Raw genomic sequence first — 14,626 nt, 5'->3', positions numbered from 1 at the left:
TTTAATAAGTACTAACTTTATTATTGTGTGTTAAAAACATGGACTAATTAGAAAAATTCAAACAAATTTTTATTTATTACATATACATTCATTTATTTCTTCCCTTTGTGATTTATTTGAATCAATTAACTATTGCTTCATTTTAAAATATCAGCGTCTATATAAATTAAATATGGATTTAATTTAGAGTTGGTATAGCTGTGGTGGTAATCTTGGGTGAGCAACTGCCAAAAGTGGTTGTGCAAGAAGGATATCATGGTCTGACTCAGAGAGGTTGATGGTTGAAACATTGGGTGGTGCAGTCCAAGTGAAGCCATGGAGCAGTCTAGCAAATAACATCACTGTCATTGTGGTTCCAAGCATCACTCCGGGACACCCACGCCTTCCTGTGCTAAATGATATCAACTTCAAATTTGGTTCCGTCAAAACCACATCATCTCCATCACTCTTGAGGTGGCGTTCAGGTTTGAACTTGTAGGGTTCATTCCACACTTTTGGGTTTCTTCCAAGTTCTTGTCTGCTTAGCAGTACATGGCTACCCTTAGGGATGAAGTAATTTCCCACCATGGTGTCACTCATAGAGACATGGGGAGGAATAAAAGGTGCGATGGGATGAAGACGAAATGCTTCTTTTGCACAAGCCTTCACATAGTTTAGCTTAGGTATATCTGATTCTTGGACCATCCTGTCTTTTCCTACCACACTGTCCAATTCTTCAACAGCTCGATGGAGCAACTCTGGTTGGTTAATCATCTCAGCAAGTGCCCATTCAAAAGCATTTGATGGATTGTCCACCGTTGCAAGCATCAATTCCTACAAAGAGTTTGAATATTTAATTCAAATTTCATCTTTATAACATGCATGAAATGTAGCCAAATCAGACATTATTGTATATGATCTATAACTACCGTACATGATCCCAATCCATCTTACAAACTTTTAATTATACGGAGGTTAAAAGAAAAGGGTAAAACGAGAAACTGATAGAGCTGAGAAGAAAAGAGGAGAAAGATAGAAAGGAAAGAAGGTGAAAGTGGATGGAAAAAGAGAATAAATGTATGTTTATAAACCCCTCTCCCGCATGAAATATGATTTGCATTTACGTGTTAGTATAAGTACGAAAAAACAAAGTAAGAGAAAAGTGAAGTATCTTACTATGATTTGTGCATTGATCTCTTCCAGTGTTAAGGATGGGTTATTGTTGGAGTCTTTCAGAGAGATGAGAACATCAAGCCAGTCCTCTTCATCAACCTTTAATCCATCGTTCCATTGTTTGATTCTCTGTTGAACGATGGGATCATGATACTTCTTGATGATGCTCAAAGCTTCCTTCACTTTCTTCTCGTGACCATCCAAGTCAAGTGCCCTCAAGCATGGCATATAATCAGAAACAGAAAAGGAATAAATGTAGTTGAGCAAATCAAAGATGGAATCGACATGTTCTACTTCCTCAAAACCGGGCCCTCCATCCTCTCTAGCCTCCCCAAAATACCTTGCATTAAAAGTAATTTTTCTGATAAGGTTGCCACAATAATGCCTTGCAGCAGTCCTAACGTTCACAAGGCCAGAAATACCATCGTTCACCATTTTGCACTTGTTGTAGACGTAAAACATAAGGTTATCAGCTTCTTCAGTCCTTTTGTCGTGAAGCCATAGGTGCTTGTGTGGAGAGAGCAAATCCTTGGTTACGATTTTCTTCATTTTCTTCCACTGGTCCCCAAAGGGCGCAAAAATTGTTGTTGAATATCCACTAGTGATGAGTTCAGTGGACATGCTTAGTGATCTTGATGCAAAAGTTGCATCTTGTTTTCTCAAGAACTCAGTAGCAATGGTGGGAGATGTGACTGGGATAACATAGGCATTTCCTAAGCGGATACATGCAATTTCAGTGTTCATTTCTTTCATGAGATTATGTATCCACTTATATGCAGGTTTTTTTGCAAGCAGTTCAGGAAGGTTGCCTACTATAGGCCATGGTTTGGGACCTGGAGGGAGGTTTGGCTTCTGTTTCTTGGAATAACTCTCTGTGAAGTTAGACCTTAGGGTTTTGATCATAATCATGAAGCAGGTGATTATCGCAAGCAAAGAAGGCCAAGAGCTTTGAAGATTTGACAACAGAAGAAATGGGGTGTAACCCATGATTTGGAAAAGTTTTGTAACTGAAAAAGGAAGAAACTAAGGAGAAGTACTTTGGCTAATGTTTTTAGAGGAAAAGTTTATGATAAATGACCAAAACTTGATGCCTATTTATAGCATTGCTAAAGCTTCTGACTAAATATATGCATTATGATGTTAAGTTCTCTTGGTACGGGATATCGCGTAAAAAGCCTTGACACAGAAGACGCGTGCATGGTCAAAATATTTTGGATTTGCATGGAGAGGTAGTGTACATAAAATGTGTTTTTCATGTTGTTGCTTTTTATTATTTTTTTTATGGACGTCAGCTTGGCCTGGCACTTTATTATAGTGTGGTTTGATTAATATTATTCTTACTGTTTACAAACCCAATTCAATTAACAGTGTATAACTAATTACTTACACAGCTGTATTATGCATTTTGCAATTCATGCACACCCTTTACACACTACAGTTCTTAAATATATTTTTTATATCTTTTGTTTTTTTCTTATAAAACATGTTTTTGGACATGATTACAGTGAGGTAAAAAGTTGATATAGCCTCGAGCACACACATATATATGGTTTTAATCATGAACCTTTTTCCCTTGGATCAGAGCTTGTGCGATCCAAAGCTTAAGTTCAATTTGATATTTTCTGAGGATGAAGAATTCCAGGAGTTTTAATCTGAACAATAAATGGAGTTTGATTCTTGTATGTCCAACGTTTAGTGGCAGAAGTAATATGGAACTTTTCTCTATGAGAGGTAGCATTAATCCAGTTTGCTATGAGAATCCAAATATATCCCTATGCCCTTTTTCCACATCTCTAAAACACTAAAAGGTGGACAAACCACTACAGGAAAAAGTTATATTAACAGGTGGACAAACCACTACAACAAAAATTATATTAACAGGTTTATTTTCACATCAAGTTAAAACTTTTATTAACTCATTTATCTAGGGTCGGAGGTTTTTTTTCTTTAAATCATCCTTAGGAAACGTGTTTTTTGAAAAAATTTTAAATTTTAGGAAAAGACTTTCAGAACTTCGATTAAATATCAGGAGTTTAAGAATTTCCGTAAAATACCATAGGTTTCAAAACCTTCGTAAAATACTATGAGTTTTATAATTTTCGTAAAATGACTTGCCTTTTGAAATAAACCCCATTTTTCACCATCTCTAACAATTCTTTTTTTTTTCTCAACAATGAATAAATTAAATAATTGAGACACTTTAGGGGTGTCTCAATCCTTTTACCTTAAAAAGTTCTTTACCAGCTTCCTGTACTCCAAACCAATACTAGACAGCAAAATAAATATCATAAAGGGCTCATCCCCTAACAACACCCCCAACTAAAATACATCTTTTTGATAAAATCCCTATTATACATATCACATAGTTTCTTATCTTTGCTATCTTTCTATTACATTCAGTTAGATTCATAGTTTATTAAGCCAGTTTACCCTCCTTTATGTTAATCATTTCGTACAAAATACAAATATACATTTGAGTCAATATTATCTATACTTTCATTCCATCATGTGACTCGTGTTTTCCTCCCTGCAAACCACAAAAAAAAATTATCTACTAAAGAGATAAAGTTAGTAATATCAGTCCGAACAGTTTATTAGACCATATACTTAATTGGTTCCTTCACTAAATACCACTACTGCTCCTGTTAAGCGAACACCCTTATAAATAAACATTACCCAAAAAATTGCAGCCTACCTAAACAATATCTCATAATCTCACACTGTCCTTTTGCCATCTATTTCACCTTCCCTTTCTCCTCTACTTACTGAGAGATCTCAAGCATTCCTTAGGGTCCATATACCATTGGGGGTATGTAATATCAACTGTATATTCTTGATTAGATATCCATGTACACGCCTTGAGTTGTGCCAACGTGAAAATTTTTGACACAATCTACTCTGTCATTCTTAAAGATAACTTGATTCCTTTTTCCCATATTTCCCCTACCACCGCTATCCACATACAACCTCACATCCTGTTTATCTTTGGTGTTGCCCATCCTAACTTAAATGACTCAAAATTGACTCTAGCATCCCAATGAAACGTCGTACTCATCCCTATCCACGCGTTGCACATATACCAAACCCTCCATGCAACTTTACACTTCAAGAAGACATGGTTGTATGTCTCCTCTTCTTCTCCACACATAACGCATGCGTTATTATCCATATCTATCCCTCTCTTTTACACATTAACCCTTGTTGGGAGTCTGTCTGCCAGAACGCGCCAATCGTCATCTTAGAGGGCAGTGCTTTAATACTCCAGAAAAACTCATATAAAGACCTCAATTCCCCTTCTCCCTCTGTCTTTAGTACCTTATACGCTGAGCTGACCGTGTAGTCAAGTTTTTCATCGGGCTTCCAGAGCCAATAATCTCTAACGATCCTCCTGACTTCTCTCTTCCACCACTGTTCTCCAGCACAGGCTCAATGACCGTCCACGACAGTCTTAGCAAAGAATCACAATTCAGTCACACTTATGTCTGTATCTAAGAAGAAGAAATACTAAATAAGGCATTATCTTCTTTTTATTCCAATATTGTTTCTTCCATCACCTTACTCCCCCAACTTGTATCATAAGTCACTCTTACCTAACTCTATAACAACCAGTGTTTATTACTGCTTTATATATTCTAAATAATTGCATTATCTATCACATGTGAATTTCAAAATATTGCAAGAATATATTGTGAGGAGAAATTAATTTTATTACTTCTCACTTTCACAATGAATTAATTATTAGATGCATTTTAAAATAAATGTCTTAATTTAAAATATTTCAAAATTATAAGAATTAAGTATTAACAATTTATAACTAAAACTAAAATTACACATAAAATATACCTACATCAAAAGTTAAAACAAAATATTTTTTTATCAACAACAAAGAAGAATAAGTATGGAAGTATTAGATACTCCAACTCATATTGAACGAGAATATTCTGCAAATGATTACAAATGGCAAAAATAGATAAGTCTATTTCGTCGCACCCTTATGAATTAGTCCCTTTACACGGTAAGATGTGGTTCATCTTAGTTGCACATCAATCCCACACAAAGTATAAACATTACATTTAGATTGCATTGCATTTGTCTCCCAAAAATTCACCCAAAAGGAATATATGAGTAGCACACTAGTACACCACAGTATTGCGGCTTCAAAATACCTCCCATAATGATCAATGGATAAGCACGGATTACATTGAATAGCAAATAGGCCCTGCATGAAAACAACATAGCAAAACACATTGGGGCTTCTTCATAAAAATAAGGAAAATACCATCATCCTAAAATAGTTTTTTACAGGATTGAAACATTTTTAAAATACTCAAATGTCATTTATTTTATTTTTTCTTGAAAAAAAATTTGAATTGTTTTATTGATATTTTAAGTTTTTTATTTAATAATATTATCTGAAAAAATGTTTAGTTTGTTGTTTTAATCCGTTAAAATTGAAAATATTTTAAAGTTATTAGTAAATAATAAAAAGAATCCATGCACTTAGTTTTTTATAAATTTTACTTTTTATTTTACTTATACCAAATTTTATTAAAAATAAATTAGCACATCCAATGAAATTCACATTTTTACAAGTTTTGTAAAATCTTAATTTTACTAGTTTTGAATGTTTTAAAATGTGTAATATATATTTAAACTTGTATGAGATTACAAAATGGTAGAACTGTAATGTTCACTAAAAAAAAACATTTGGTGACTTGATTTTGGATTAATATAAATATGTGTTTTGCAAACATAGTTTACGTTAAAAAACTTTTAATCTAATAATATTTTTTAATTAAAAATGTCAAGTGATGTAGTGTTTAGGGAGGTAAGTTATACATTGCAAGGTTTCATTTTAATCATAACAAAAATTTATTTCAAAATACGTCTCAAACTAATAACCCATACACTTTCCCATGTTTCATTTGATTAGACTAATATCACGTTTAAAAACATGTGATTCCTTTGCAAATAAGCACTTATATCACGTTTAAAAACATGTCATTCGTATGCACCACACATTTAAAAAAATTAGATCTCCTATTCATGCACTACACCATTAAAAATATTAACTCTCCTATTCATCACCGTCGAAAGCCATTTCTCTGTCCAGATTCACCTTTTTCATTAATAAATCTGATAATCAGAAAATCTACGACAATAATATTTTGCGACACTTAATTGATGCTGATGATTAACCAATTGAATAATTGGTAGGTAGTAATGAGAAACACATCACAAAATTAGTTGAAAAGCTAACTAAAATTTCAAATTTTAAAAGCTTAGAGATTAGTTAATTAATAGTTGGTACGAGGCTGACTGTAAGAAGGGGTTGGAGTTTACTTTGCTTCATCCACTATTAAATTATGTAAGCTATATGTATGGAAAGATGTTTATATGGAACCAGTTGCAAACAAATCACAATCTTGATGAATAGATATATGTACTAAGAACACGGATATCTCACACAATACAAACATAAACACACAGATATATATAATCTTTAAAATGTAGGACACGGAGACACAGATATATATATATATATATTATAACTATAAATTATATAAATTAACAGTAAATATTTATGTGCATAAGTATGTTTTAAAATTTATTGAGAGCAAGGAGATGTTTTTCATGACTGGTTCAAAAGAATTTGTTCCTTATTTTTATAATCATAATAAAAATTTATACAATAAATTTGAGTTTTAAAAAAATTATTGTATTTATACTTTCTAAAATTGTGTTAGAACCGTGTTAGAATTTTAAGAAATCCAACAAATATTTTTTGAATTTAACACTTCACCGATAAGTGTCGTACGAGTATTGACACCGATATATGTATCAAACACGGACACGCAGATAAATGTTCGAGCCTCGCATATGTAATATTTATGATAAAGGTCAGATAGATATTTGGTTTTACAAAAAGGCAGTCTGAAAAAATAGAGAAAGGAAATACTAATAATTTTTTAAAGATAATTGGTTAAGTAATCATATTGAAACAAAAAAATATGCGAGGAGTATTGAATATCCAATAGTAAAACGAAATTTGTACTGCAAGTTGAAGTTGGTAATTTGCCTGATAATGATTAGAAGGCGAAATCTTGAATGGAGAAGTAGTAAAACAAAACAAAAAATGCAAGTAAGCCTTAAAAAATTGTATGATGATTTAAATTATTTCTTATAAATTAAAAATATTATTTATATATTTAATAATTAAATAAAATAAGCATTTATTATACTAAAATACTACTTATAAAAAATGCATAATTTCATATAAATTAATTTCTATACACTACCAACTAATATCAACAATTGAAAAAGATATAAATATAATTACTTTAAAATTATAAAACTTCTCATATACAAGAAATTATTATTTAATTAAAGTGAAGATATAAAAGCAAAATTGTAAACGTGTCTTAAGTAATGAATTGTAATTAAATTAAGATGATAATATAAAATTAGCCGTGGCTAAAGAATTTACCCGTGCAAATTCTATGCATGATCGTGACAATGCTTTTAGGTGGTTGTTGTTGTATGACCTAAAGTATATCTCAAACAACAATAACACGTGTTAATTCTTAAAAAAAATGTATGCGTTAATCAATTCTTTGCAAAATTTATGTAATTACAGATTAGTTTGCAATTTATGAATTTCATAATAAATTAACATTTTAGTTTGTGTATGTACATCATAAATATTTATAGCTTGAAATTAATATTTATAAAATGGGATATTTTTTAGAATTTAACCTATGATATAATTAACATTTATGACAAAAAATAATTTAAAATATATAAATTATATTTTTAGTTTTAATAAAAACTAAAAATAAGATTATTTTGTTGGTGAAGATTATTTTGTTTATGTTTACGAATTTGTAAGTCATATGGTTGAGTAGTAGACTTTTTAATAAGAATTGAAACATTCTTGAAATGTTTTCTTTAATTAATTGATTTTTTGTTGATTAAAAATAATGCTTATGCTAATCACTTCAAAACAGTTAAAAAAAGTCAAAGCCTGAATGTTGCCGTAGAACAAATAATGACTAACAAATTCTCTTGGTATGTTGAGAATTAGGAATTTGTGAGCACATGTGGATGTGAGGATACATGCACAAGGACTCGCTGCACAAAAAATCTCTTTTTGATGAAAGTGGATTCATAGAATAACTTTGAGAATTTCTCTGACCTCAATGTAAACATATAAAATTTAAAGAAAGAAACACTATACTTTTGCTGTGTTTTTTTTTTTTTTATTATTGTTTAAGCTGAGAATGATGCAGAAATAGATTTAGGATAATATAATTTTTGTTACTTATAGATAAAGGTGTTTTTTTATATGGATTGAAATATCCGAGTATTTTCATTTATATTAATTTTTATTGTTAATTAAAAAAAATGAGGAATTTGTGTTTAGAGTTTTAGTTATGATTATATTAAAATTCTTGTATTGTATTTTTTTTATCGACAAATAATAAATAAATATTGAATATTTGAGAAGTACTCCAATTATGTTACAAAGAGAACCTTTCAACCAAACCTACAAGATCCAAGAAAATTATATACTCTTGTGTTTCAAAATCAACATCATAATAGTTCTTCCAAAACTACATAAAGAACCAACTGTTAAGAAGTCTTATTCGTATATACTTAGTTACTCCTAGGGGTGGTCATGGATTGAATTTTTCAAAATCTATTTTAGATTCAATCTAGATCCAAATCCAAATTCATTTTCACTAGATCAAATTTATTTGGATTTTTTTCAATTCCATTTAAATTAGATTAAATCTATACTAAATTCACTTTGTTAATATCAACTTGACATGGGATCAACTCAACTTAGTCTTGGTCAACTTGACTCGACCTGCACAACCCGACTCAAGTTGACCTAACCCAGCCCAACTCGACCTGGCCTAGGCCGACTTGGCTCAACCTGACTCGATCCAACTCAGCTTGACTTGGCTCCACCAAAACCTAGGCTGAATAGACTAGATCTAGGCTTGAGTCGACTTAGTTTGACCTTAGCCCACACTAACTCGACTCGACTTGGATCTAGGCCGACTCGACTCGAACTTGGTCAGGGCCGACTCGTCTCAACTTAGGCCTAGATCGACTCAGTTGACTGGACCTAGGTCCAGGACAATGGGGCTTGACATGGGTTGGACTTAAAATCCAATTCAAAATTCATTTTGGATAATCAAAAAATGTATCTAATATATATCTAATCCAAATCCAATTAAATAAATTCGACTTAAAATCCAAAAATATGGATTTAGTTATAAGATAAATCTATTTTAATGAACTCAAAAATAATATGAATTTGGATAATTATGAATTAAATTTGAAAATTTAGATTTTTTATCTACTTTTAAGTATGCGATAACTTTATACCAAACATATATATATATATTCCATAGTATGTGGAATGTGGAAAAATCATCTCAAATAATCACATTTATAGTACATGGTCTTAAACAACCTTAAACTCTCACTTCATTTATAAAATTCTCGGTGCTAATAAGAAATAAAAAGTTTTACCAGTCATAATCATCAAATCTAGCTAGCAATTGTAGTGGTGTTAAAAAACTAAGAAAAAAACCTACAAGTTGTTGTGTTACACGTTTATTAATTATTTCCCAAATTTAAACCATGATTAAAGGAGTTACAAAGATTGGGTGGGTGTAAAGCATTCAAAAGTTATTGATCAATATGAACCCTAATAATTGAAATTCATATAAGCAAGTTGAGAAGAAAAGTAATTGACACCAATTTTTGCAATATTAAAACCCATATTGGCTTCAACTTTTTAATTAAAAATTTGAGGGTTCATCTGAGACCTAGTCAACATGGAATTAGGATAGATACACAGCAACAGAAAGAGTAGAAGTATATTAAATTAAGGGAAAGAGTAGCAAGATGAACTTTTTCTTAGATTTCCCATAAAGTTCAAAGATACATATCACACACAATTGGATAAAGGATTATGATTATACATATCACACACATTATTTAGATAAACACAAATTTTTCTTAGATTGAGACTTTATCATTTTAAGTGTGTATGCTTGACAGAATATCAATGAGAAGAGAGAAATTATGACTATAACCAAATTTCACTCAGATAAGTTGAATGACCTCTAGAAAAATATAGTAGGTACTAATTCATCACACAGTTATTTTTAAACAAAAGTAAGTTATTAAAATTTAAATGAAAATTATTCAAAACAAAAATAACTTAATTAATAGTTAGAAATTCAACTTTTACTATTCAAAAAAATAGAAAAGATGTTAACATTAATCATAATTATATATATATGATACTCATCAAGATTATATAATAATGTCTCTACAAGGAGTATCAGTGATGGGATTGGTTAACAATAAAAAGGGATTATTTGAAAGGAAAGGGATTTAAGTTTTTTTTTCTTAGAAAAGGAATATATGAAAAAGAAAAGGACCATTAACCAAGTGGGTTTAAGATAAAACAAAGACTTGCTATTGTCACTACCTCCATTTGATTCCTTAAACGCTCCAACCTTTTTCCCTTTTTTATTAAATATCTTTAATGGAAGCAAACTTTTACTGTGTACTTGTTTTTGGCAGAATTAACACTTTGGAATCTTGTTGTTGTTGTGTTATGAAAGGTATGAATTCAAAATATATAATAAAAGCAAGTTTTCACTGTGTTAAATTGTAGATTTAAATATATTTTTAATTCTTATAAATAAGTCAATTTTGTATTGGCCCCTTAAAAATTAAGGTGACAATTTCCCTTGGTGTTAACAAAACATGTCTCATAAAATAATTTTAACTAAATACCAAAACTGTATTTTTTTTGTCTTTTCTTTTTGGGGTTTGGGGATGTTAAATAATAACTTTGAGGTTACCAATAATAAGGCCCGAAAACACACGGGGTCTCCAATTACCAAAAGACAATTACTTACTGCACCTAAATAAGTTTATACTTGTATACCGAATTTATGTGAAATGACAAAATGCTCTAAATAAAAAGGGTGCAAATAAAATACATTCCAGAACTCCCTTTCCAGAACATTTTTCTAAGATTTAAATTTTAATAACTTTTTTTATTCTGGAATTCTTTTTCAGGATATTTTCCGATTTTCTCTGAAACATATGTTTTACATTTCTAAATAAGATTTTAATTTTCTAATTTTATTTCAGAATTTCATTTTCAGAACATAATAATCTATTACGATATTATTTTTTCATAATGTATTTTTTTTAATTCCAGAATTTTATTTCTCGGATGAAAGATATTTTTAAAAATTTAAAAGTGTATAGGGTGAAAGTTCAAAAAAGTTGAATGTAGGAAGAATTTGCCTTACCAAAAACTAGGCTACTTCATAATGACCAACACGAGATCTACTATTAACACCCTAACTTTGTTATTTAAACCCAACCATGAAATTAGTCCCCTATCCCACCTCTCTCTATTAAAAAAATATAAAAAAATTATATAATTTATTTTTTAATTTATATATAAATATTTTTAATTTACATATAAACTCATTTAATTTCATTTTTTCTTTTTTCTTTTTCTATTTTAGAAGTCTTTATGTATAGAAGCAGTTTTTACACATGTAACCTTATTTCTTCATTTATTTTCGACCGGCCTTACACACTTTGGCTACATATGATTGTCATTATTTTGAATGGACGTAATTAACAAGCCTGCTACAGCTTTTACCTTCTCATTCCGTTCTCTTAAATACTTCTGTCACACAACTTCATAGCTAAAGCATTCCTTTCACACTCTCTGATCTCAATGGGCGATGAACACATGAAGACTCTGCAGGCAAAGCCAAAACTAGGACTTGAAGAACTCTACCAAGGAATCCCTGATGAGTCTGTTAACCTCACCTTTCAAGACCTACCCAATGTGATTTCATCACACCACACAAACACTACAATGCCCACAACCACTTCAGAACATGTTTCTGGAACTGCTGCAACCAACAATAACCCCTCAAAGGTACCATCACCTTCTCTTTCCACTGTGCCTAGTCTTGACTTCGGAAAGGGCTTGGAGGGACTCAATCACAGCCCTCACCACCATAACCACAACAATCGTCGTCGTCAGCATCAAGATTTTGGCCACGGAGTTGGTGACTCATGGGGTCATTTTAACCATGCAAGTGGTGGTGCAGCAAGGGCTCAAATTAGCAGGGCCAGTGAGTATAGCATGAGCTATGATGGCATGAGTGGTGAGAGTTTTGCTTCTGGGAAAGGTGGATCTGTTCGACGAAGGAGGCCAGGGATTCCTCACTCTACTATCTGCACCATTTGCAGTAACTATGTTTATCTTTTCAGGACTAGATGCCTGGTATGTCTTTGCATGCACATTATTTATAATTCAGTAACTAGATAATGGAAAACGTCTATAGTAAATTACACTGATATTTGTTGTGTTTTAAGATTCCACACATTTTTCTGCCTTTTTCTTTTCATGCTTACAGCAATATAGATTACAGTGTAAGGTTTTTTAAAAAAAAATAAGAGGATTGATGCATGGAATAATGAAAAAAGTTTGACAAAAGCATTAGAGTATCATGCATAATTTACAACAAATTACAAACTTACATTCTTCATATCTTTAACTTTTATGTATTGTCTACAAGAATGGACTGTAAAGTTGAACTTTTATGTTAAGATGTTTCTGGGGTATGCAGGTGTGTGGTAGGGTTTATTGCAGGCAGTGTGTGGAAATAGGCATGGGAGAAATGACAGAAGGAAGAAAGTGTATTGAGTGTCTTGGACTGAGATTCAGCCAAAGGTAATGATAAATGAACTGTTTTCTTAAAGAAAACAAGAGAAAACAACAATTCTACTGTAGACAACGAAGAAACCATGAGTTCATGCAAAAATTGTTCTAAATCAAAACATCAAGATCAATAAATGTTTTTTTAACTTGCTAGTGTCATATATCTGCTTTAAACCTAGAATAGTTTATATTTTTATATTTCAATTAGAATAAACTTATAGTAGATTTTTACATTATAATTTAATTATGTGTATTATTCAATTTTCTACACTAGTATATCAAAATTATTATTATTTTAATTATACAAAATGTTAAATAAATCGTGAATTTAGTCCGTAAGCATAATGTTCTCTAATCCTTAAATTGTTGAAATTATATAAATAGTATTTAAAACATGAAATATTTATCAACCCAGACACTGAATTGATATATTTCATTAACATTGAGAAACTAATATAAAGTTTTTTTTATATTTAAGAGACTGTGTAATATAATTTCTAACACTTTCATCTACTAATTATGTAATATTATTAGTTAAAGAATTATTTACGAAAGAAAGTAATTCTTCAAAACGAAAATATCATGGTATATTTCCAACATGTTCATGGTCTTGGAAATTGTTATTATATATGATTGGTGACACAGGTACATAGAGAGAGCAGGGATGGTAGGGTGTTGCAGTTGGAGGTATCCAAGCACATTGAAGCATGCTGAGCTTACATGGGCTGAGAAAGGACCAAGGAGGAGTGGTGACAGAGGCTATGGTCACCATAGCATGGCCTCCTCAAGACCTAGAAGGACTCCTCTTTCCATTGCCAGCACTGAACCCTCCCTTGTCATGTCTGCAACTCATTCTCCTTTCTCAGCTCATTACAACCTCCCTCTTTGAAACCAACTATAAATATTAATATACTACAATATATTATAATTAACACATCTCATGGTAATTTGTTCTTTCTGAATTTGTTTTATCTTACATTGTCTTATGCTATTGTTTCATTCTATTTGTTGATTCTATTTGAATTGAAAGTTTCGCTTTTTATCAATATGTGTCTTTTCTTGTTGTTACTGGTATCAATATAGAGCAACTGGCATCAAAATAATCGCCAACTATCTTGTCTGTCAGCATCTCATTGCATGGATCAAATTGATAAAATGAGAAAATGTTCATATATTGAAAGCTTGTTAATGCCGGCTATATATATATAGTGCCTTGTTCGATCAATATTTTTTTTCAAATATATGTTGCTGCCTTGTTCTTTCTGTTATTACATTTGATGTATTCTTACAAACGAGTTCCATTTTTCTGTCCTTAGTGTGTGATATTACATACAAATTCCAGTGCTCTATATCTACAATAGATTTTTTTATATTTTTCATGAAATATTAAAAATTACAGAGAAAAAAAGTATACAAATTTATTTCTTATAATTTGTTAGAGAAAAGTTGTAAAAAATCATAAAATATAAAAAAAAAATTCTAAGGGTACCACAATTTTTTGTTTACTGTACATTTTGTATGCTGATTTGAAGAGAAGAAGGTTTAATTTGAGGACTCTCCCTCTCCTTTTGGAAGCACTAAACAGGCCATAGGTGTAATATTATGAAAATGATTTTTTTTTCTCAAGGGACCAGATAATTATTCATTAATAAAATTAAATAACTCAATCATATCAGTAGATGTAGA

The 14,626-nt window shown here is 31.0% G+C and overlaps 2 protein-coding genes across 2 annotated transcripts; one reads left to right on the top strand and one right to left on the bottom strand.

Annotated features, from left to right (window-relative positions):
* LOC137831565 (isoleucine N-monooxygenase 2-like) lies at positions 1 to 2,223 on the bottom strand. Its single transcript, XM_068639291.1, has 2 exons — positions 1,156 to 2,223; positions 1 to 813 (listed from the first exon to the last, which is right to left on the bottom strand). Exons 1-2 carry the CDS (start codon positions 2,137 to 2,139, stop codon positions 184 to 186), a joined length of 1,614 nt encoding a protein of 537 aa, XP_068495392.1. The 5' UTR covers positions 2,140 to 2,223; the 3' UTR covers positions 1 to 183.
* A 9,662-nt stretch (positions 2,224 to 11,885) lies between these two features.
* On the top strand, positions 11,886 to 13,858 carry LOC137833098 (uncharacterized). The gene is made up of 3 exons (XM_068641471.1): positions 11,886 to 12,502; positions 12,849 to 12,952; positions 13,586 to 13,858. Exons 1-3 carry the CDS (start codon positions 11,945 to 11,947, stop codon positions 13,827 to 13,829), a joined length of 906 nt encoding a protein of 301 aa, XP_068497572.1. The 5' UTR covers positions 11,886 to 11,944; the 3' UTR covers positions 13,830 to 13,858.
* The last annotated feature ends 768 nt before the right edge of the window (positions 13,859 to 14,626 follow it).

The sequence above is a fragment of the Phaseolus vulgaris genome, chromosome 6 (assembly GCF_000499845.2).
Source record: "Phaseolus vulgaris cultivar G19833 chromosome 6, P. vulgaris v2.0, whole genome shotgun sequence".
NCBI lineage: Eukaryota > Viridiplantae > Streptophyta > Magnoliopsida > Fabales > Fabaceae > Phaseolus > Phaseolus vulgaris.
Note: the sequence above shows the minus strand (reverse complement) of the source record. Positions and strands in the feature narration are given on the sequence as shown.